This window comes from Dreissena polymorpha, chromosome 7 (genome assembly GCF_020536995.1).
Source record: "Dreissena polymorpha isolate Duluth1 chromosome 7, UMN_Dpol_1.0, whole genome shotgun sequence".
NCBI lineage: Eukaryota > Metazoa > Mollusca > Bivalvia > Myida > Dreissenidae > Dreissena > Dreissena polymorpha.
In genome coordinates this window covers 5303989-5326843 of record NC_068361.1, presented here as the reverse complement: position 1 = coordinate 5326843, position 22855 = coordinate 5303989, and the positions used below count along the sequence as shown (strand labels likewise).

The 22855-nt window shown below is 35.7% G+C and overlaps 4 protein-coding genes across 4 annotated transcripts in view; all 4 read right to left on the bottom strand.

Moving 5' to 3' along the window:
* The window catches only part of LOC127837385 (stomatin-like), a 105474-nt gene that overhangs the window by 66120 nt on the left and 16499 nt on the right, over positions 1–22855 (bottom strand). The gene's annotated exons all lie outside the window — the stretch shown is intronic.
* Positions 7428–12125, bottom strand: LOC127838158 (mechanosensory protein 2-like). The gene is made up of 5 exons (XM_052365736.1): positions 12107–12125; positions 9266–9450; positions 8793–8848; positions 8373–8553; positions 7428–7514 (listed from the first exon to the last, which is right to left on the bottom strand). The coding sequence occupies exons 1-5, from the start codon at positions 12123–12125 to the stop codon at positions 7428–7430; spliced, it is 528 nt and encodes a 175-aa protein (XP_052221696.1).
* Positions 13750–18805, bottom strand: LOC127838157 (stomatin-2-like). Its single transcript, XM_052365734.1, has 4 exons — positions 18791–18805; positions 17570–17773; positions 16025–16080; positions 13750–14017 (listed from the first exon to the last, which is right to left on the bottom strand). Exons 1-4 carry the CDS (start codon positions 18803–18805, stop codon positions 13750–13752), a joined length of 543 nt encoding a protein of 180 aa, XP_052221694.1.
* LOC127838156 (stomatin-like) lies at positions 19599–22259 on the bottom strand. The gene is made up of 3 exons (XM_052365733.1): positions 22125–22259; positions 21068–21123; positions 19599–19866 (listed from the first exon to the last, which is right to left on the bottom strand). Exons 1-3 carry the CDS (start codon positions 22257–22259, stop codon positions 19599–19601), a joined length of 459 nt encoding a protein of 152 aa, XP_052221693.1.

The window sequence follows — 22855 nt, the reverse complement described above, 5'->3', positions numbered from 1 at the left end:
GAAGGGCAATAACTTGTTGAAATTTTCAAATGTGTCCATTATGTAGATATGTTTATACTAGGTTGTATAAACTGTAAAATATAAATTGTTCATTTGTACTCTTTACTTTTTTCAGATTGGAAGGTTGAACAAACTTGAAAGTACTATTCTATGGAAGCTGCAAGCTTGCAAGCTTGCGCGAGCTTGCAAATAAACAACATCAGCAAGCTTGCACAAGCTCGCGCAAGCTTGCTGCGAGGTTCCAATTCTAAGCTTGCGCAAGCTTAATGAATCGCAAGCTTGCGCAAGCTTGCAAAACAAGAATTATCAGCAAGCTTGCTGCGAGGTTCCAATTCTAAGCATGCGCAAGCTTCCTTCGCAATCTTGCGGCAAGCTTGCCGCAAGCATGTTAGAAAAGCTTGCGATTTTGGTTTGGTTAATGTACAAGAATACAATTTAAAAAAAGAACAAGAGATGTGTTTGTCAGAAACACATTGCCCCCTATTGCGCCGCTTTGAAGCTGTAAATTTGACCTTTGACCTTGAAGGAGGACCTTGACCTTGATCTTTCACCACTCAAAATGTGCAGCTCCGTGAGATACACATGCATGCCAAATATCAAGTTGCTATCTTCAATATTAAAAAAGTTATGACAAAACTTTAACGAAGGTTAAAGTTTTAGGAAGAAAAATACAATGATATTTGACCTTTAACCTAGAAGGATGACCTTGACTTTGACTGTTCACCACTCAAAATGTGCAGCTCCATGAGATACACATGCATGCCAAATATCAAGTTGCTATCTTTAATATTAAACAAGAGATGTGTTTGTCAGAAACACAATACCCCTATTGTGCCGCTTTGAAGCCATACATTTGACCTGTGACCTTGAAGGATGACCTTGGCCTTCACCTTTCACCACTCAAAATGTGCAGCTCCGTGAGATACACATGCTTGCAAAATATCAAGTTACTATCTTCAATATTAAAAAAGTTATGACAAAACTTTAACGAAGGTTAAAGTTTTAGGAAAGAAAAATACAATGATATTTGACCTTGAAGGATGACATTGACTTTTCACCAATCAAAATGTGCAGCTCTATGAGATACACATGCATGCCAAATATCAAGTTGCTATTTTTAATATTAAAAAAGCTATCAAACTTTAACCAAGGTTAAAGTTTTGGGACACACATACAATGACACAATGACAGACAGACAGGCCAAAAACAATATACCCCCGATCTTTCGATCCGGGGCATAAAAAAGTAACCCTCAGCAGGACTCGAACCACTAACCCTTGAGTCCTGGAGTAACAAGTCTGCGCCTTAGACCACTTGAGCATCCTTCCTTATACAACGTTATATGTATTTTATTCTTGATATATGCGATCCTCGAAGTTTCACAAAGTACAACAACAACAACAGAACTTTCCAAATTATTCCATCGTTTCGGGTTGCAACGCTTTATAATTTTCAGGTTTTTAAATCGTCAAAAGACACATAGAAAGGCTATTTCAGAGCATGGTAAATGTTCAGTATTACGGTTTCCTCACAAATAAAAACGAAAATTTGCAAATATGAAACAACTTTTTTAAATTTTGTCAATTTACCTCATTGTTTAAAGGCCCTTTTAAAATCCGGAGAGAGTAAAAGTATTTTTTTTTATAAATAAAACATTGGTATGTATTAAACGTAAATGGTCAATTCTTTTTATTGTCTTTATACGTTGGCTTGGTTCTAATGTGTGTAACAAAATCTTATGAAAATAAATATTGTCATGTTCAATGTTTAAATAAAGTTTGTTATTTTATGAGATCATCTATGGGATTTAACTGTGTAAGCTACTTCTACATGTGAACTGACCTTTACAATCATGGTTTTGGCAGATGACTGTGCTTACCTATACTTTGAGTGTTATAATACACAGGTAGCAGTGCTTTCCACAGGCCATTTAACAGTCCCTCGCCGTGGCGCTTGAATTCAGAGTCAGACTCTTTAACTTTTCCGATAAGTGTATAATGTGCAGTTTCTGCAACTAGCCCTTCTAAGGATCAAAGCAATAATGACTTCGCCAAAATCTTTTGCAAGTTTCGAAGGACCATAAACAGCGATTTTTTTTCCTTCTTTATAAAGTACCGGTAAACGGCACTTTCCCAATTACGAAAAAACTACAAATTTCCCAATTGCTGTCCAAAAATTTCCCAATTTAAGGTAAAAAAATATTATTTTTTTTTTTTTTTTTGGAAAATGCAACATTTTGTTAGTTTCTCTATGCAGCTCTATGGTTTGAACCTAGGTAAATATAATATTGACAGCTTGAAAACACTTAGTTATCAATTTTAAAGTATTTGGGAGCATAAAATCAAATACATCAATTTCCCAATTTAAAGGGTTTCACGACTCGATTTTTCCCAATTTTCAGGCTTTCACGACTCAATTTTTCCCACTTGGACCGGTAGGGGTACTTTTCCCAATTGGACAAACAAAAGCACTGAATAAAATAGTCACTGTCAGTGGAAAGGACTGTTGTTAATTTAACAAAAAGTCTTTGGCATTTGGTAGAAGTCTGAAATAACAATCGCTGGAATCTGTAATTCATAACACTTTCGGAATATACCATTTATTTATTTATCATTCATAACCATAGTCTGTGACTTAAATGAACAAGCAGCTAGATGATGGGATGCCAAAAAAATGGGGGGGAGGGGTGGTGTTCGCCATTGTTTTTATAACCGTATGAAGCCGTAAATCTTTTAGACTGAATAGTGGTCAAACTATTTACCAGTGAATATGGCAGGCTTTGTCAAATTATTTGTCCGAAATATGTACGTCCGAAATGTCGACAAGAAATAATTCCTAAGCTAAATACTTTTTTGATTAAATAAACAGTATGACACACACTTGATGATTGGTATATGATCGAAACAAATAATCGAGTGTGTTTTCCTCATATATAAGGTATTTACTGGAGATGACATATTCGCTTTTTTTGTTGTTCATAAAGGTTGGATAACACTAAATCCAATTCCGTATGGTCCCATTATAAAAATGCCAACTTTCAAAGCCTCTCCTATGTATCAAATGTTGCAAGTATTGTATCATTTTAACACGGAGGAATACAAAATATTTTATTGTAATGTAACCTTAAATAACTTTAAATAAATTTGCGGTTCCCGCGAAATACCCGCCAACGAATCAAAACCTACGTTATTTTTCTTTATCATTTGATTGGATCCTACCATTAGGACTTTGCTCGCCCTCCATAGCTTGTCTAGAAAATGGCGGACAGTTCGTTGCTAACTAACGCGCCCGATTAACCGTAATGTCAATTAGATTATCAGCATACAAGCCGGTTTTCGTGCTAAAGAGATCGGGTTTAAAGAAAGAGGCGATTTAGTAATGACGTTTTATGATTTATGGAGTAAAACAGATAGATTCCTTTTGGGGTACTATGTTTTTCGTTCATTGAATTTTGAGATTAAATGATGTTTTGCAAGACTGGTATCGTGTGGTTCGCTCTTAACAGTGGTTTCCAATCTCCTTTCATTTGTTACGCCATCCTTTGTCAAGAATGATTTATTTCGCGTAAAAGTATTTGTTTTCTACAATGTATACTATTTTTTCTTGTCGCTGAGATGAATAGACTGATACGACTACTGATTTCTTGTTTCATTTTTGTTGCCGCTGCTGCTATTGGTTGTGCAGATGATGATAATAATAATGGTGATGATGAAGGTGATAATGATGGTAGCTGTAATTACAAAAATAATGAAAAAGGATATAAAGAAGATCGTTATTATAGATTATTATTATTACTATAAGTATTATTATTATCTTCATCATTGTTATTCATTTGGGTGCACGAATCAATTTCATAAAAAAGCAACTTCTTTCAAAAAATAAGTATGTCCATAATACGCCAATTTCAATAAACATTCGATATAACGCGTGCGGTAGAATTGTGACATAAATGTAACAGGCCTGAGATTTCTTTAATAAGCCAGATAACTGAATCGGTTTGTTGTAAAAATGCAAATAGGAATAAAAGTTATCGGAAATTGCCGCATTTCCATGCAATTTATTATCACACTCGGAAGTATTAATCGAGGCGAATTATTCATCGACACCGTTTGGATGCGCGCGCAGCATGTCCATTGTTGAAAGTAGCGCGAGGTTTGAAAAGGATTACTTTGGGAAACCACTGGATTCCTCACAATAATCATCCATGATAATTGATGACAACATATTTCAATTTGTTTTAATTCCAATCATTTTGGAATCGTCCGCATTATTGAATCGATTCGTTTTAAAGAGTGTTCCCAACAAAAAGTGTCATTTCCGAAGAAAAGAGTTTTATAGCGCTTTCAATTATAGGAGAGATGTGTTATATCCGAAAAAAACACTCCTTGACATAATGCGAATAATGTTAATTGAGAATCGATTTTATTTTATATTAATTTGTTATTGTTCATTTATATAATAACACAATTCAATGGTTAAATAAGCATTATTTTATTTCAATATTTTGTGGATAAAGTTGCTAAATTTGGGAAAAAACTGATCTCCGCTGTTTATTTTTTCCTTTTGCTAACCCGTTCTTGCACATAAACATTGTCCTAGTATAAAGCATGTTACCTTTGTATTTTAAGAAATCATTTGAAAAACAGTAAACATATATATTTATATAAACGACGTTAAAGCGTGTTATAGTATGCCATAGACAGATTTGATTTTGGTTTGTATGAATATTTCTTCCATGTTTATAGAAGTTTATAGTTATTAAAGTTGGAAACTTCATATACTTTTATGTTAAAAATTATGTTGTTTGATCGTTAAAATCTGTGACCTTCGGCACCCATACAATGTTTTAGTTTCTTTGTATTTAACATTACATTTTCACTGCGTACATCAACTTCCTGTCTGGTTTGCTGCATTCGATTTTCATAATTTGCTTCTGATAAATTCAAACCGCATTTCAATAAACAAGCGCAAGAAATATGGACCAAAGCTTCATTTTAATCTTTACCAAACGCGAATATTACAAAACAAAATATTCGTTCATGGAACAAATTACCGCTTGACAGGTGCGTTCACTTGAGACGGTGAGACGGTTTGTCATTTCACGGCGAACAGTCGCTTAAAGAACTGACAGACGAAAAAGACACCTCGTGCGGTGGGCATTTACTAAAAAAATTTAGCGCAAACAACTGCATCATTAGTTCTCACCGGAGGAGGCCCGCAAAAAATCTTTAGATGTTTTACAATCTTTTGTGGTTGTAACTAAACCGAAAAATGAACACCTTACATGGAGCTGTGCGGATGAATATATAAGAGGTAGAAAAATGGTGCCAACTATGCATTATGATGTATCGAATATCTCTCTTCATCTGTGGGTATCCATTAAATTAAGACGTATAAATATAATTTATGCATATACAACTTTGTTCATACACGTTTCGGGTACTTTCGGTGTTTTCCGTTGTCAGTCGTATTGCCCATTAACGTAATCATATGGAATACGGTGTGTTGACGGTGTGTTGTTTGGGAAATTGTCAATACTTTTCGCTAGAATATTATTTAAAAACACGTGTCTCTTTCGGTAATTGTTTTTATTTTCCTTTCCGATTGTATGTGATAATTTGGAGATGCAAAATCCACAATACACACCCTCTTATTCGGAAACAACTGAAATCGATGCAGATCAGTTGGTAGTTTGCCCGATTGCAATCGATTAAGGGACCTTAGTGGCTTTCCAAAATTATCTTACTTGACGATAAAAACCAAGGCAGACGAGATTTATACACAGGTCCGTCTATTTGGGATCCTTTGTATTTATCATTGTTTTGCAAAGTGATACTGAAGGAATTAGTTGTTTATTTTGTTATATGTATGCTAACTTAAGCAGGTTTTCATCAGCACATTCTAGAAACTTTATAAATTTCAGATATAACAGAGATCAACGTGTATTATGTAGCGAACCAACCTCCGCGAGGTATTTGCCAACCCTGCCGTAGGTAAACGGGATAATCACTAGGCCAATGCTTGAGCCCAATTCAATAATAACTGGGCATACAAATAAATATTATTGTTGTGAACTTATGGAACGGAAATGTACACACATTTTTACGTTTATGTTAGATATTCGTAATCAGTAAACGCAAGTTTATCAATTAATTTCATTTGTTAATACCCATAGGTTATCTGCATTATACACACCAGTACAGTTATAATTTAACAATTAGTTTTTCAACACCATAAACATTTTGTCTGTTCATTGAGTTACAGTGTAGTTCAGGGGAATTGACTCATTGATAACAAAATATTATTTGGACAACCAGAGTAATTCCCCTTTATATAATCTTCCAAAAACTGATATGCCTAGAATAATATGCAGGACGATATTTAATACTAAAACATCGTTTTATATGTTATATATGTTTCTTCGTTATATATATATATATATATATATCATATTATATATATATATATATATATATAACGAAGAAACAAACGTCTTTAAAACAACATTAACATGACCAATCAGAAAAATGTGAAAATATATGGCATAGTATTCACCACTCACAAATTCGTTGACCAAAGCAAACGTTTTTCTTGGTTCTAAACCATCTCCCCCTCCCCCCAAAAAAAATGGTGGAGGGATATAGACTTGGCGTTGTCCGTCTGTTTGTCACTGGGTGTATTAATTCAACGATTTTGCTTGTTTCTTAAGTCTTGGTTGGTGAGAACGGGTCCTGGGTAAAGGGTCAAATTGTAAATAAAATCAATCTCAAATAACGCCTATTCCGGCGTGAGTTCCACTAACATGATTCAGAAAGGTCCGGAGGAAAAATATGTCTTAAATTGTACTCCAATACAATTAAATGTTAACGGTTAAACTATTCAGAATTTAACACTCGGAAACAAAATAGATATACAGAGACTTCAGGAAATCTTTTTAACAAAGTTTTATTATGTACCATGATATAATTATAATTCCAACAAGTGTTCATATATAACGGTTTCTGCATTTTATCGATTTTATAAAAACAAAAACAAAAAAAAAACATTAATTTAAAGTTTGAAATATTACTTACAACATATCACGTTATCACGGATTATTAAAGATATCCAGATATCTTGGTCCAGAACGTTTGAAGTAAAAATAACACAGACGGTAAAATTGTTACAACAACATGGTGACGTCATAGTAGTTGTCAACTCCTTTGCGACGTCATAGGTTAAGCCGAAACTATCTTGACGTATCAGTAGGGTAATGCAAACTCAGGCAGGTCTTTATCTAACTGTTTTGCGAGTTTTCATCGCTATTTTAATTAAAATTCGGATTTTTGTACAAAGACTTGGGAAAAAATAACCATGTTTTTTATTTGGAAATCTTGAGCACATTAGAAAAAGACCTGCCAGTTGACATCATAGAAACGTCATCTCATCTACTTCTTGCTAAGCTTACTCAGCATGTCAATCGGTAGCGGGAAAATGATGGTAGAGTTGCGTTCAGCGGCGATCTGATTCAAAGTCTGACAAGAAATTACAAAGGCGATTGATTATTTTCAAATTACGGTAGCGCTAAATATAGTATTAAAATTCCGTATAGAGCTTGAAGGTTGTTTTATAGGATGACACAGATTTAAACAGATTTTTAGCACAATGATCAAGCTTATTTGTAAAATCCATTAACACTTGTACTGTTTAAAAAAAAGATTAGAGTGATCATTTATGTGGTCTTTAACTATCATGGCGACTTCACTTTTTTCATCCGAACTGCTTGGATTCATCTATAATTCATACATCTAAATCTCTTGAAGCCATACGATATCAACGTTCCTGTGTAACATGCATTATAATTGGTGAAAATAGTTGAGCTTATTTTACTTCCGAGAATGGGAACTTACGTAATCGTTACGCCCTTAATTCCAGAGCAGAAGTTAATATCCAAGTTTGAAATGTCTATTTGTAACAAGCGGTCTGATTGGTCAGAATTTATGTTGTCATTAATGTAAAAATTGAGAACGTTTAATTAATGCAGTTAGTAGCGGATCCGTGGTCTAGTGGTAACACACTGGCTTCACAATCCAGAGATCGCTGGTTCGATCCCCCGCTGCACCTAACCTACTAACTCGTCTTTCGCATGAGACGTTAAACCGAGGTGCAGTGTACTAGGTGCTATACACCGAGCACTAAAAGACCCAGGGTCACCTCTGGAACGGGGTGTCTCCTGTATCTTGCATATCACCCGTAACCAACTAACTCGTCTTTCTGGGGGCGATGCCCATATGGGAGACAATCCCGGTGCACTCGATAAAAAAACAACAACAACAACAAATGCAGTTATATCTACTTCTGTTATCGTTATGAATAAACGTCTGGGAACTCACCTGCAGGTACTGGATCTGCATGGCCGCCGGCGACTGGCTCATGATGTCGGCGGCTTCCATCAGAGATCGTGAAGCCTTCATCTCTCCTTCCGCTAAGATCACTTTAGCCCTGGCGTCCCTATTGGCTTCCGCTTCCGCCGCCATGGGCCTCTGCATCTGAACCGGAAGTCGAACGTCCTTCCTGAGAAGCGAGCGTTTTAAAGCAATGAAACCGATTGTTACCGGCAACGTTTAATATTAGAGTGAAATACGAAACCAAATTTTTGTAAAACACATTGGTTTCTGTTGTGTATTAAAGATTTTTTTTGTAAATATACATGTATATCGATAATATAATATAAATACATACAAAAGTCACAAGATCCTCATTTATTTAATAATGGCTTAAAAGTATCTTGTACGGGCCCTTGTTTAACTCACACTTCCACTCTCTCCACGTCCACTCCCCAGGGGTCCGTCGCATGGTCCAGTATCGACTAAAAGTGACAAAAGCATATTTTCCATGATATTAGAATGCTGTTTGCCTCGGCACATGCGATGAAAGCTTTTAATTTACTTAACCGCATTGAACACTGACAGTTAGTATATAGCAAATCACACCTCTAACAAAAAGCGTGTAGGGGAGCAAAGACACTAAATCCAGTGAGCTATAAGTGTCTTTTACCAGATATATTTGAACTATAAAGTCATATTTTTAACGCGATTTCTTTCCAAAAAATACCAAAGGAAAACGCTTGGTTTATATATGCACCTTCGTATTAAATAATACAGTGTATTACAGTAAGAAACTAAACTGATGTTATTGTTAAAGCGCTGTTTTTCCTATAGTATTTTGATTGAAGGAAAATGAAACTTATAAGCAATCTCCCATTTCTTTGTGTAAGACGATCTACCTGCATCGTGTGAGCGATACTCTCGCGGTCGCTGAGAATTTTCGACAGCACTTTGGTTCCCAGCACGTTCCTCAGCGTGGTCGCGGCCAGGAGTTTGGTTGACGCGTGCGCATCCTCAACGTTTATTATCGATTTGGTAGCGTCGAAGATTTTAGCGTAGATCACCGCGTCCACCGCCACTGTCACTGAGTCACGTGACAGAATCTAAAATTAGAGACGTTAGATCTACTTTCAAAATAGAGACGTTTTCAATGCAAACGCTAACTATTTCTATCAAAGCGCTGAAGGCACTGAAGATGTTCGCTATTGCATAATTTAACACGCAATTCATTTTTCAAAATCAATTGCAAGTTTGAAATGAACACACGCCATTCAACTTTATAAAGTGTGTGTCATAGCGCACGGGTCGAGTTTTGTGTGCACTTTTTATCACCCTTATTATTTCATAGAAATAACTTAAACAAAATAAAAACAACATGCTTTTTGGACGTTCTGAAAGCATAGAAAGTATGATGAAAATGGTAATGAGAACTTAATATAAAGAAAATTTGCAGTCACCATCATATTAAAGGAATATTTTTTCTAATATCAAATAACTATCTCACCAAGAATATAAATTCATAATGAAAGTTCCGTGTACAAAACTTTTGATTTTTGACACCATATACAAATTCAAAATATACAATAATCTTCGTATCTTGTATATGGAGGAATAAAAGTATATAAACATTGCTGATTATGCTTTACTTGTTACCCGAGCAGTTCACACGGTGTCAACAACACTGACATAAACATAGGAATAGAGCACTAATGCGCTTTTAGGCATAGCTGTTTTACTCAGTTTTCCTCTTAGTGACTTTTACACAACGCCAACAGATACGCATGAACATTTTCGAATATTTAATAAGCTGATTCGAGATACTACCTCTGAATTTTTGCTACATCACTGCGTATGTGCTCAATTCAAAGGATGTAGCACTGTTCAGTGTAAGGAATTCCGGACTACTCTCTACATGCTCAAACGACACAAATTGTGGCCCTGTTACAATTACGCGTTACAATCCATCTCGCAGAATTTCACTTTCGCCTCCAAGATGAGAAAACAATCATAAGCGAAATAGTATATATTGTCACGATAAGAGAAAATCGTTTAATTATCATACCACAATGTTTGTCGTACTTGGTCAGCACGTCTTGAAATCATTCCTTAATGTGTGGATAGGCTGCCATTATTAACAAGTTTGCTATTTTGAATTCAATTTTGTATCAAAACGCTTTGTTCTTAAATGTGGCATTTTCAATTCGCAATGAGATTTGTAATCACCCTCGTCATGCGAAAATGGGTCTTATTCCATATGCGCCCATCATATAAATAACCCACTCAGCTATCTCTCCTTCTGGTAAGGAGGAACATAACATATTGAGTGATTTTATAGCGAACAGCATCGCCTATGGCCTGACTGCGCAAAAGCACATGTTGGGTTTAACAAACGCTTGCCGAAACGCATAAGACCCATTTTCGCATGACGGCGCTATTGACGTGTGATTTAAATGTGTTGAAAGAAAACTGCGTTTAAATCAAATATCAACATACGATATATTTCGATAGTGAAGAAAGATACTCATAACAAGGCATATGAGGACACATATGAAGTGCTCTCCCGTAGTATATTTTTTATCTACTCACACTAATGTGTGGTTTGACAATGCTAACACACATTTCATGCGGTGAATATGCAACTTACAAGTGAAAAACACAACACAATAGTTTAACTTTTGTTTAATTGTATTTATTTATTTAGAAAAGTAAATTGCAAACTTTATTTCAAAGTCAGCGTATACGCACACTACATTTTTAAAAGATATTTATAGTTATAAATATATTTAATATAACATATTTAGTTGTTTTCGGTTTTAGCGATTATAAAGCATTTTCGAGGTTGCCTATAGTATGCCTGTAGTAATTGATGAACTCATATCCAACTTTCTATGTATTGAGAACTGTGAATATAAACATGCGAAACCTTCTACTAACCTTTTACTATTGCGTTGCTAGCACCCGTAAATAAAAAAGATCGCCGCTATCTGTTGGGAACCAAAGAACGTTTTCCAGAAATACCCGCTGTAGTAGCATGAACGAGGTTACGAAACAGGTCATTCGTATTATTATTATAAATTGTTTGTTATATTCGGGTTTAGCGATTATGAAACATTTTTTTTTTTGTTTATGTTTATCGTATCGCTGAAGTTATTGTTGAACTTATGTTCAACGTTTTATAAATTGAGAATATAAATAAGCGTTAACTTCTTCGCGAATCTTTTTATAGCCTCAATTTACGACCTGTACTACGTCATTGAGGTGTATGTGAGAGCGTAACCTATTGCGTTGTTATCGCCCGTGGACTTTCCTTTGTTTATCGAAAGGCGCATCTATCAATAGCCTCAAATTATGCAAAAATACTACGCCATGAAGACGCTGCAGAAAGTGGACTATTTTATTCATTCATAAACAATCCCCTCCGCGACACGTACAATACGATCATTGTTTATTGATTCTTTTCTATAAAAGCACCGTTCGAAACTATTGCATTTAACACGATATTAATATCATGTTTCCATTTGTGAATGGGAACTCAAACCTCTTGCATAAATTATACAACTCTTTCTCGCGCGGATACGCGTAGGAGGTGGGTATTGGGCTCCTAGTAGCTAAGCCGTATCGACCTGAATTTTTGACTAACCACCTTAGACGGTCGCTAAGCGACCATCTAAAAATTGAAAACGGATGCTTTTATATTTGATTTACCGGTACGACGTTTTGCGGACTTCGTTTCAGCCCACCTGAGCAAAACTTTCTCATGATGAGCTTTTGTTAATCACCTGTTGTCCGTTTTTTCAACTTTTTTGTCATACGTCGCCATCATTAACTTTTTTAACGCTTTAGAATCCGAATGTATTGTCCTATTTTCATACACAGTTGATCATGTGTTACAATTATCAGGCGCGTATGTAGCTCCGGAACATGTGGCGCCGCGGATGAGATGGTTGCGAATCGTCGATGTCCTCCCGACATTTGTATTAATGCTGATGTAAATCACGGCTGTTCGTGTGTTTATTTTCTTAAACCTATGATTCAAGATAATGTACCGACCAAGTTTGAAACTAAGTCATACTTGTGCGCTTTTAATTACTTGAAAGCATGGCTTTAATGAAATCTTGTAAACGCTCTGAAAATCACATTTTTTGTTTGCCCACTCGCCATGATACTTTCTCATATAATCCACTTTTATGATATCTCGGTCAAGCCTAAAACTGGTTCCGTTTCATTGAAAAACATGTTCATAAGGGGGCTGTAGGGAAAGAGGGGACGTATACGGGACCTAACCGGGTCTAAGTGAGGTTAGTTGGAACTTACTTCCAAGATGGCGTCGTTTTCGTGTATTTCGTGAATGAGTAGAGGATATTTTCACCCGGTTAGTAACTTCATATGAATTTTTCTTGTAAATGACTACGCCATTTCGGCCATACAGTGTTTGCGCTTCCTTCGTTCCCCCCCCCCCCCCCCTTGCATGGAAATAACCTTATCTGACTAGAAAGACTGGTGAATACTGACGAGTTCAACTTTGAAAAATCACCATGAACCTCGCTCAGAACACTTGTTTAAATGATATGAGCCGCGTTCTGAGAAAACTGGGCATAATGCATGTGCGTAAAGTTTCATCCCAGATTAGCCTGTGCAGTCCGCACAGGCTAATCAGGGACGACACTTTCCGCCTAAACTTGATTGTCGGCAAGGAGGAACTTCATTGAAACTTTAAATACCATAAAAGCGGAAAGTGTCGTCCCTGATTAGCCTGTGCGGACTGCTCAGGCTAATCTGGGACGACACTTTATGCACATGCATTAAGCCCAATTTTCTCAGAACAAGACACATATCTCAACAGAGTTCAACTAAAGGGAAGATTATTAGAAGATGGAAAGACAAGACGATACAGAATTTCGAATATGTATTGAAGCTATTAACTTGTGGTTATATATTGAACGCTAGGACACTAAAAGGAAATACATAACTATGTCATAAAATGGGTTCTTTAACAAAGAACTGGAGAAAAAAATAAGCACTTATAAAAACGGACAAGTACATATAAACAAATATATATTAATAAAAGCGAAATGAACTTTCTTCACGGACTGTTTTTTGATGAAGTAATTTGTTTCTTAACTCTTGTGCGCTTGTGGTAAAAATCGATATCGTAAACACGCATTTTTTTCTTTTACATCATATCCATTTGTTTTGTTCACTTGTTGCTGTTCATATTGTAGCAGTAGTCATAATTGATGTCAGGGTAATACGCATTGACATTTCATAGGCGCTTCATCCAGTGTTATTTCTTCATCAGTCAGCCAAGCACATTGAATTGCATTAAAGAACATGTAAAATATATTGTTTCTTCTCCAAAATCATTTCGTTCGCGCACGCGCGATTATTTCTTCATCAGTCCGCTTAGCAAATCGATGGGCAGCGGGAAAATGATGGTCGAGTTCTTCTCGGCGGCGATCGAGTTGAGCGTCTGCAGGTACCGGATCTGCATGGCGCAAGGCGACTGGCTCATGATGTCGGCGGCTTCCTTCAGTGATCGGGAGGCCTTCATTTCTCCGTCCGCCAAGATCACCTTGGCCCTCGCGTCCCTAGTGGCTTCAGCTTCCGCCGCCATGGCCCTCTGCATCTGAACCGGAAGTCGGACATCCTTCCTGTGGAGCAAAAGCAAATTCCCCATAATTTGTTTGTATATAACGAGTCTTCTTCATTGGACTTAATTAAAGACGCAACCTGACAATATACATATTGTATATGACTTATTTTAAGCAGGCTACTAAAAACCAAACAAAAAATACTATTTTTTTTACAAGTAACCGAAATTAAAACGAATTTAAAGGTAACCAATAACAACACAATAAACATGAAATAGACGTCGAAAATTCACAGTTTACGAATTAAAGATATGATCTATAACGTTTTACTTAACAGGCAAGGTCAAACACAATACGATGTTTACGTATGGCCTTAAAATAAATAGTTTACTAGTAGCCAAACAATATACCGGAAACCGAATGTCAAGCAAAATACAGGTAACCGAATATCAACCAATATACATGTAACAGAATATCAACATTATACTTGTAGCCAAATATCACCCAATATACATGTAACCGAATATTAACCAATATACATGTAACCAAATATCAACCAATATACATGAAACCAAATATCAACCAATATACATGTAAACAAATATCACCAACAATACTTGTAACCGAATATCACTAAATATACATGTAACCGATTATCAACAAATATACATGTAACAGAATATCAACCAAAATACTTGTAGCCGAATATCTACCAATATACATGTAACCGAATATCGCCATATATAGATGTAACAGAATATCAACCAATATACATGTAACCGAATATCACCAAATATAGATGTAACCGAATATCAACCAATATACATGTAACAGAATGTCAACCATTATACCGGTTGTAAAATGTCAACCAATTTACAGGTATTTTAGTGAAAACGAATATATAGTTAAACGGATTTTAACATCAACAACGGTATCCGACTGTCAAACAATATACATGTGCATGTAATGGAATGCCAACACAACTTATGGTAACCGATTGTAAAACAATTTACATGTAAATTATTTCAAACTTACTTCAAACAATACACATTTAACCGAATGTCAGCGATGTCCATGTAACCAAATGGAAAAAAAACACACGCAGGTAATCGAATGGAAAACAAACACGTAACCAAACGTAGAAATATATAGGTAATCTTATGTCAAACAAAAGATAGAAGGATAAAAACTGTTTAAAAGGGTAACAAACACATGTTACAAACATAGATTGGTTACCTGTATACATTTTTATATGTATTGATAATTTTCACAGTTTTACATTAAATAAATGAATATTTGGAAGTATAAGCCCGAATTTTAGAGAGATCTTCTTGTATCGCGGTCATCGTAGGCTCACCCTTGAATCCATGCAAAACAAACGGACCGTGCTCTAAGAAAATGGGGTTTAATGAATTTGCGAAAAGTGTCGTTGCAGATTAGCCTGTGCAGTCCGCATAGGCTAATCAGGGATGACACTTTCCGCTTTAATGTTTTTTTTGTTTACAGAAAGTCTCTTCTGCTCAAAAATCCAGTTTAGACGGAAAGTGTCGTCCCTGATTAGCCTGTGCGGAATGCTCAAGCTAATCTGGAACGACACTTTACGCACATGCATTAAACTCCCTTTTCACAGAGCACAGCTCAAATCTAAATAATGGATTAAACTCTGATTTGCAAAAGACTACATTTTTGTTAGAGGGGTTAATTTCAATTTCGTTTTACGTCATTTGTTAAATCCGGTGCTTTGGAAAAAAAAACAGTTAATAGATGCTTAAGTAAGGAGGATTGAGGGCCTGTCTTTACCAACCGATTCTAAGACTCAAGTCTAAAAATAAGGAATCTTCTCAAGACTTAAAGGTTCTATTATGACTTGAAAGTTGAGTCTAGCATGGCAGTAAACACATATATTTACATGATTATTTATCTAGAACTGTCTGTAAATAACAAAGCACCATATCCATTTTGTATACATTCAAACTCTATGTGTTATTTTCTTTGGTCTTAGTCTATTCTCTATTCTTAAAACTAAGACTGTGGTGGAGAATACGGTTTTAGTTCACGCGTACTTACACTTCCACTCTCTCCACCTTCACTCCCCAGGGGTCCGTGGCGTGGTCCAGGATGGTCTGTAATCAGAAATATTCACATAAACACGTGCACAAGGGACAACACTTTCCGCTTTTAAAGGAAGTCTCATTTCAATAAAAATCCAGTCTAGGCGGAAAGTGTCGTCCCTGATAAGCCCATGCAACTTCAGTGGCTTATTTTGAACGACACTGCACACATATATTAAGCCCAGTTTTCATATTATGCGGCTCATTTAATAAGTAACATGTTTAAAGATTGTCAAAATGACTTTTCTAAAAAATAAATGCCACATATCAAAATGATGTACATACTATTTTCAAACAAAGAGAAAATAAGATAAATGGCACAGAGTAAGATTTAACCCTTTGCATGCTGGGAAATTTGTCGTCTGCAAAAATGTCGTCTGCTGAATTTCTAATATTAGCATTTTCTTCGATTTTTTTCAAAGAATGCTATCAGAATAGCAAACAGTTTGGATCCTGATGAGGCGCCACATGATGTGGCGTCTCATCTGGATCCAAACTGTTTGCAAAGGCCTTTAAAATTCGGTTCCCGCACTGAAAGGGTTAAAGTACAGCTGCGTTAATGGATCATCACCTATGAAATTAGATTTTAAAATGCGAACATCTGTGAACATGTTCCTTAAAAATATAAAGCTAGATAAAGTGAGAATTTTAATTGACGGACGTAGAGAGCGGGAGAGATATTAGGATCAGATGTGTCGCTTTGTACGACCTGACGAGCGAAAAGAACCACTGCCGGTGAGCGGCAACAGAAACGCCAGTTCTAGGGCTACGTCAAATTAAATAATCCGTTGTTTTCTTTTTGTTAGCACACGACTATGCTACTTTAACAATGTTTTACGAAAAGCTACAAAACACAAGCTTAATAAAATAAATAATGTCGTTATTCAAACCGGACCGCCGTTTCATGCCTATGAAGACATCATTAGAGTTTCAACTAAGACTGCACAATCACTTCGCCGGATGTAAGCCACATTTTTTTAAAGGGCCAAAACTTCAGTAAGATGCGATCAATCATGCTGAAAACTGCATGCTTGATATTAATAAACTGTTAAATAATGTTTATTCGTCGGCAAATATTCGTTACAATTTTGTGTTATAATGGCGTTTTCGTGGACACATTCATTCGTGGATTTCTGACTTTTAAATTAAAAAAAAAAATTTGCTTTGGCCATTTTCCGATGTGTTAATTCTTGGATGGGTCAACCCACGAAATCAACCTAAAATACTGACCCACGCACAGGTGTTGGGAGCGTGGCCAATTCACTGTAACACTATCAATATGTCAAAAAACAACATTTTTCATCGCTTTGACCAAAAATAAAATATCAGATTTGGGGGGGGGGGGGGTTTAAGTGATGAAAAATGTTGTTTTATGACATATTGATAGTGTTTCAGTGAATTGGACACGCGCCCAACACCTGTGGTCCCACGTATACTGCGCGCCCAACACCTGTGGTCCCACGTATACTAATAATTGTACAGTACCGCAAAACTTTCGTACTTGCATCTGCTGCGCGATAATCTCGCGGTCCGTGAGAATCTCCGAGAGTTGTTTGGTTCCCAGCACGTTCCGGAGCGTCGTTGCCGCCAGGAGGCGCGTCGACGAGTGCACGTTCTCCACGTTGCAAATCGATATCACGGCGTCAAAGATCCTCGCGTATATAACCGCGTCAACCGACACCGTCACCGAATCACGTGACAGAATCTAAAAATAAAGCATACACAAAAATACAACTCTATTTTTAAATGGCGAATTGATATTTTAATCATAAACTAGAAGATAATAATGCGCGAATTGATTAATTTTAAAGATTTATAGATTTTTCTCTTTCTCTGTGTTTAAAAAAAATAAATATAATAGCTCCTTACATAAAATGTTTACGTTATATACGGAATAGTTGGAAGCCCTATTTTGTATCAAAAGTAAGAAGGACATGCAGTGCTTCATGCATAGAAGGTTATACTCTACGGTTATACATAAGTTATACTTGCAAAGTTCAAAGTTACTAGCAAAACAGCTAGTGTCAATTCTACATTCTTTAAGTACTGAGGAAAGAGAAGATGTTTATTTTAATAGAACGATCAACTCACCTCTAAAAGTTTTCTGTTTTAGAAATTTCGAGGTTGACGATGTGCTATGATGCACTATTTGAAAAATCACACTGCTTAAAAACCACTTTAGAAAAATAGCAATTCATTTAAACCCATCATTCTTAGTGCCTCAGCGGAGGAAAGCCGAGTGGGTTGCGCATATTTTCGAAATAGAACAATCAACACAAAAAACTGGTATGGATATCAAATGTGCACTAGATCTTTTCAAAACGCTATTCTCATTTAAAACAATACTTTTGAGCAAAAACCTGGATGGACATATTTTGGTATAAAGACTTTATTGATACAATAAGTACAAATTGACAAGACAACCTAACACATGTTACTAACACTTTAATCGTTCTTTTTTAATTATGTTTTTAATTATGGGAGAAATGTAAATGGAAATTGTGAAACGCTTTATGGTTGAATCAGAGCATAACTTTTTATGTACATGTCTATACAAGACAATGATTTTCTAAATTTATTGTACATGCTTTGTTCAAACACAATGATAACCTTTACTTTATTTCTACTTGATAACAATATCAATTTTAACAAATTAACAGTTATTAAATATACATTAATTTTAAGAATGTGTTAATGTGAATTTCTTTCTGTACAGTATTACAATTGGTGTGGCCATCTTAATATATATATATATATATATATATATATATATATATATATATATATATATATATATATATATATATATATATATATATATATATATATATATATATATATATATATATATATATATATATATATATATATATATCCGAATATCCGAATATTCGGTCCCGGACCGAATATTCGGATACTGTTTTCCGAATCGAATATTCGGAAGAAAATATAAAAAATCGAGTTATTTCAAAAACTTTGTATTCGTAAAATTTGCTTCAAATTTTGTCAAAAAAGTTGTTCCTCGTGTCATAATGTTTATTCCGGTTGACGCGATAATGCGTCGCTATGGTGATGAATAAAAAGTAATCAACAAAATCAGCTTCGAATTAGCGAGGGCAACGCTGTGTCAATATTTAGTCACTTCCGGTGAACTTCCGGTAAAAACGAAAGTAGAATTCATGGAGTAATGGAACGGTAAACAAAGTTGACTTTTTTTCCAACAGATGTTGACCGAATATCCGAATATTCGTTCGGAAAGGTGACCGAATATTCGAATACCGAAATCGGTATTCGTTGCCATCCCTAATATATATATATATATATATTAATTCAATATTTGCCCCATTTATTTACATTTCATTTTTTAGGTTAGTCATTATTCCTAGGTGTCCCGTAAGGTTAATGTTGATAGATGCATAGCAGTAAAAACACAGTGCCAAGAAATAACTTAAACAATGCTAACAATAGTCTCAAATGGAGTGTAAATATATTGTTTCTTCTCCAATATCTTTCTGTTCGCGCATCCGCGATTATTTCTTCATCAGGCCGCCAAGCATATCGATGGGCAGCGGGAAAATGATGGTCGAGTTCCTCTCGGCGGCGATCGAGTTGAGCGTCTGCAGGTACCGGATCTGCATGGCGGCCGGCGACTGGCTCATGATGTCGGCGGCTTCCTTCAGGGAGCGGGAGGCCTTCATCTCTCCGTCTGCCAAGATCACCTTAGCCCTGGCGTCCCTATTTGCTTCCGCTTCAGCCGCCATGGCCCTCTGCATTTGAACTGGAAGTCGGACGTCCTTCCTGGGAAGCGAACATTTTAAAACATTTAAAACGGTTGTAATCGGCGCATTTGGTTAAGCGTCCATTTAGTTCTGTTATGAAAAAAGTTTTTATAGATTATGGAAGTGGTGTAAGTGGCTAAAACATTGGTAAATATATATTGGTAGCGCTGTGTGACTGTACTATCGAAATGAATACCATAACAATCTATAAAACAATCACTAGTTTCTCTTATTTAAGGGGCCTTTTCACAGATTTTGGCATGTTTTGAAGTTTGTCATTAAATGCTTTATATTGATAAATGTAAACATTAAATATTACAAGCTCCAGTAAAAAATCAAAAATAAAATTTAAAAAAGGAAAAAAAGTAGCCCGCAGCAGGACTCGAACCAGTGACCCCCGGAATACTAAAGTAAAAAACGCACCAGCCAACTGAGCTATCCAGCCAAGCTTACATAACTGCGTATTTTATACCTTATATACGCAATCTTCGTAGTTTCACAAATGTAAACGACAACAGAACTCTTCAAATTATTCAAACGTTTCGCGTTGCAACGCTTTATAATTTTTAGGGTTTTAAATCGTTAAAATATGCATATAATGGCTATATTAGACCATGACAAATGTTCAGTAATACTGTTTCCTCACAAATATCATAACTCAACCGAAAATTTGCGATTCTGAAACAACTTTTCTCAATTTTGTCAATTTACCAACCCGTGAAAAGAACCCTTTAAAAGCCCATACACAATCAAAATCAACGAATATTTCGTACAATATTTTCTAAAAATAAAGTGAACACATAAAAGCTAAATGTTCTTTATAGCAATAGCCAAAGTTTCAACGCTAGAAGTGGCCTGATAACATTGATTTCAAGCGATAGAAACATGCTCAGTTTTTCTTTTTTTTGTGGGAAAATATATGCAACACATGTACCAAGTGAGTGTTCGTGTGTCGTATGAATAGATATTCTTGCAGCAAATTAAAATGGAATATGTTGTGCCAAAAAAACATATTAACGAGCATTTTGTATATCGATAAATCTGCGTTACCATACCACATCTAGCGTTGAAAATTTGGCAATTGCTATAGGGAACACTGATTTTTATGGGTAACTTTATATTACGAAATATTTTACGAAATATTCGTTGATTTTAAGTATTTATGTTACTTTTAAGAAAAGTTCAAACGTATTTATAATAAAGACCCTTGTTAAACTTACACTTCGACTCTCTCGACCTTCACTCCCCAAGGGTCCGTCGCATGGTCCAGGATCGACTGAAAGGGATAAACCGATAAAACACATTGTGAAGACATAAGAAGGCTGTTGGCCCATACACGTTTAATTCCTATTAAAGCTGAAAAATATTACATGGCAAATCACAATGGTGATAACGATAACAACGTGTTGTAGAGAGAAGACACTGAATCCAGTGAGCTATAAGTGCCTTTTGTCAGAAATATTTTAACTTAAATGTCACACTGTTTTAATGCGCTTTTGTTAAAAAACGATGCTCAGGCGATATTGTTGAAAACAATATTCAAGCGACATTGTTTAAAATTATATTCATTGGACCGTGTTCGAAACAATACTCAAGGCGAAACTGTTAAAAACGATACTCAACGCGAAAGTGTTAACACATTACTCATGGCGACATTGTTCAAACCAATATTCAAAACGAAAGTGTTCAAAATCATAGTCAAAGCAAAATTGCGCTCGACAATACTCAACGCAACACAGTTTAAAACGAAATTCAACGAAAAAGTGCTCAATAAAATACTCAGCGCGAAAGTGCTTTAAACAATACTTTACGCAACCGTGTTTAAAACCATACTGACGCGACAGCGATATTCGACGCGACATTGTTTAAACCGATACTCAACGCGACAACATATTTCAAAATGAAACTCAAAATAAGTATCATCGCGACAATTCTCAAAACGATACCAAAATGACAATGTTCGAAACACATTTCAACGCGACAAGATTTACCTTGAAAGTCAGATTAACAATTTCAACGATAATATCAAAGCGAATTTTCAAAACGAGATTTATCGCTGAAGTATATACAACGAAAATAACTGAGGAAATATTCAAATGAAAATGACGTGACATTGTTTAAAATAATATTAAACCCCAAATTGTTCAATGGTGGCAAATATTAATCGCGGCTGAGTTAAACAGTTCAATAAGACACAGACCCAAAAGTACGTGCATTACCGAACTCAGATATAATAGGACGTTAATCACAGGGCCACAAGCAACCACCCAAAAATACCTGCATCTGGTTGGCGATACTCTCGCGTTCGCTGAGAATGTCCGAGAGTGCTTTGGTTCCCAGCACGTTCCTCAACGTGGTCGCCGCGAGGAGCTTGGTTGACGCATGCGCGTTCTCGACGTTAATGATCGACATCGTGGCGTCGAAAATTCGAGCATAGATGACCGCGTCAACCGCCACAGTGACTGAATCACGTGACAGAATCTATAAATAGAAAAGAAAACGTCAAACATAAGACAAAATGTAACCAAACAGTATAGTAAAATAAATCATGCATATTTTATATATTTAATTGCATGAGAGATACGTGGTTTATTCGCGCTAATTTAAAACAAACAAAAATGATTTATTCGATACAAGGTATTCAAATGGATGCGTTTTGATAACAACCAGTTGACTGAAAATATAAGGAAGATACGCTCGATTATGCAGCAGACTAAAACGGCCAGAAATAGAAATGGTTACACAGAAACAGAAATTCAAATGTCAGTTTTGTAACGTTTTTTTTTTAATATTTAAGCAATAATAGACAACTTGACATATAAATACATTATACATCTTTAACTTAAAGAAAACAATAAATATATCTGAACACAGGCCGTACCGGTTTGATGAGACGTCTGAAGCCAAAATCGGAACGATCTCAATGCAAGCATTACTCGAAATGTTGTTTTTTTCGCTAAAAACTTTTTTATCGAAAAGTTTATTTCGTTAGTCAAATAAGAAACATT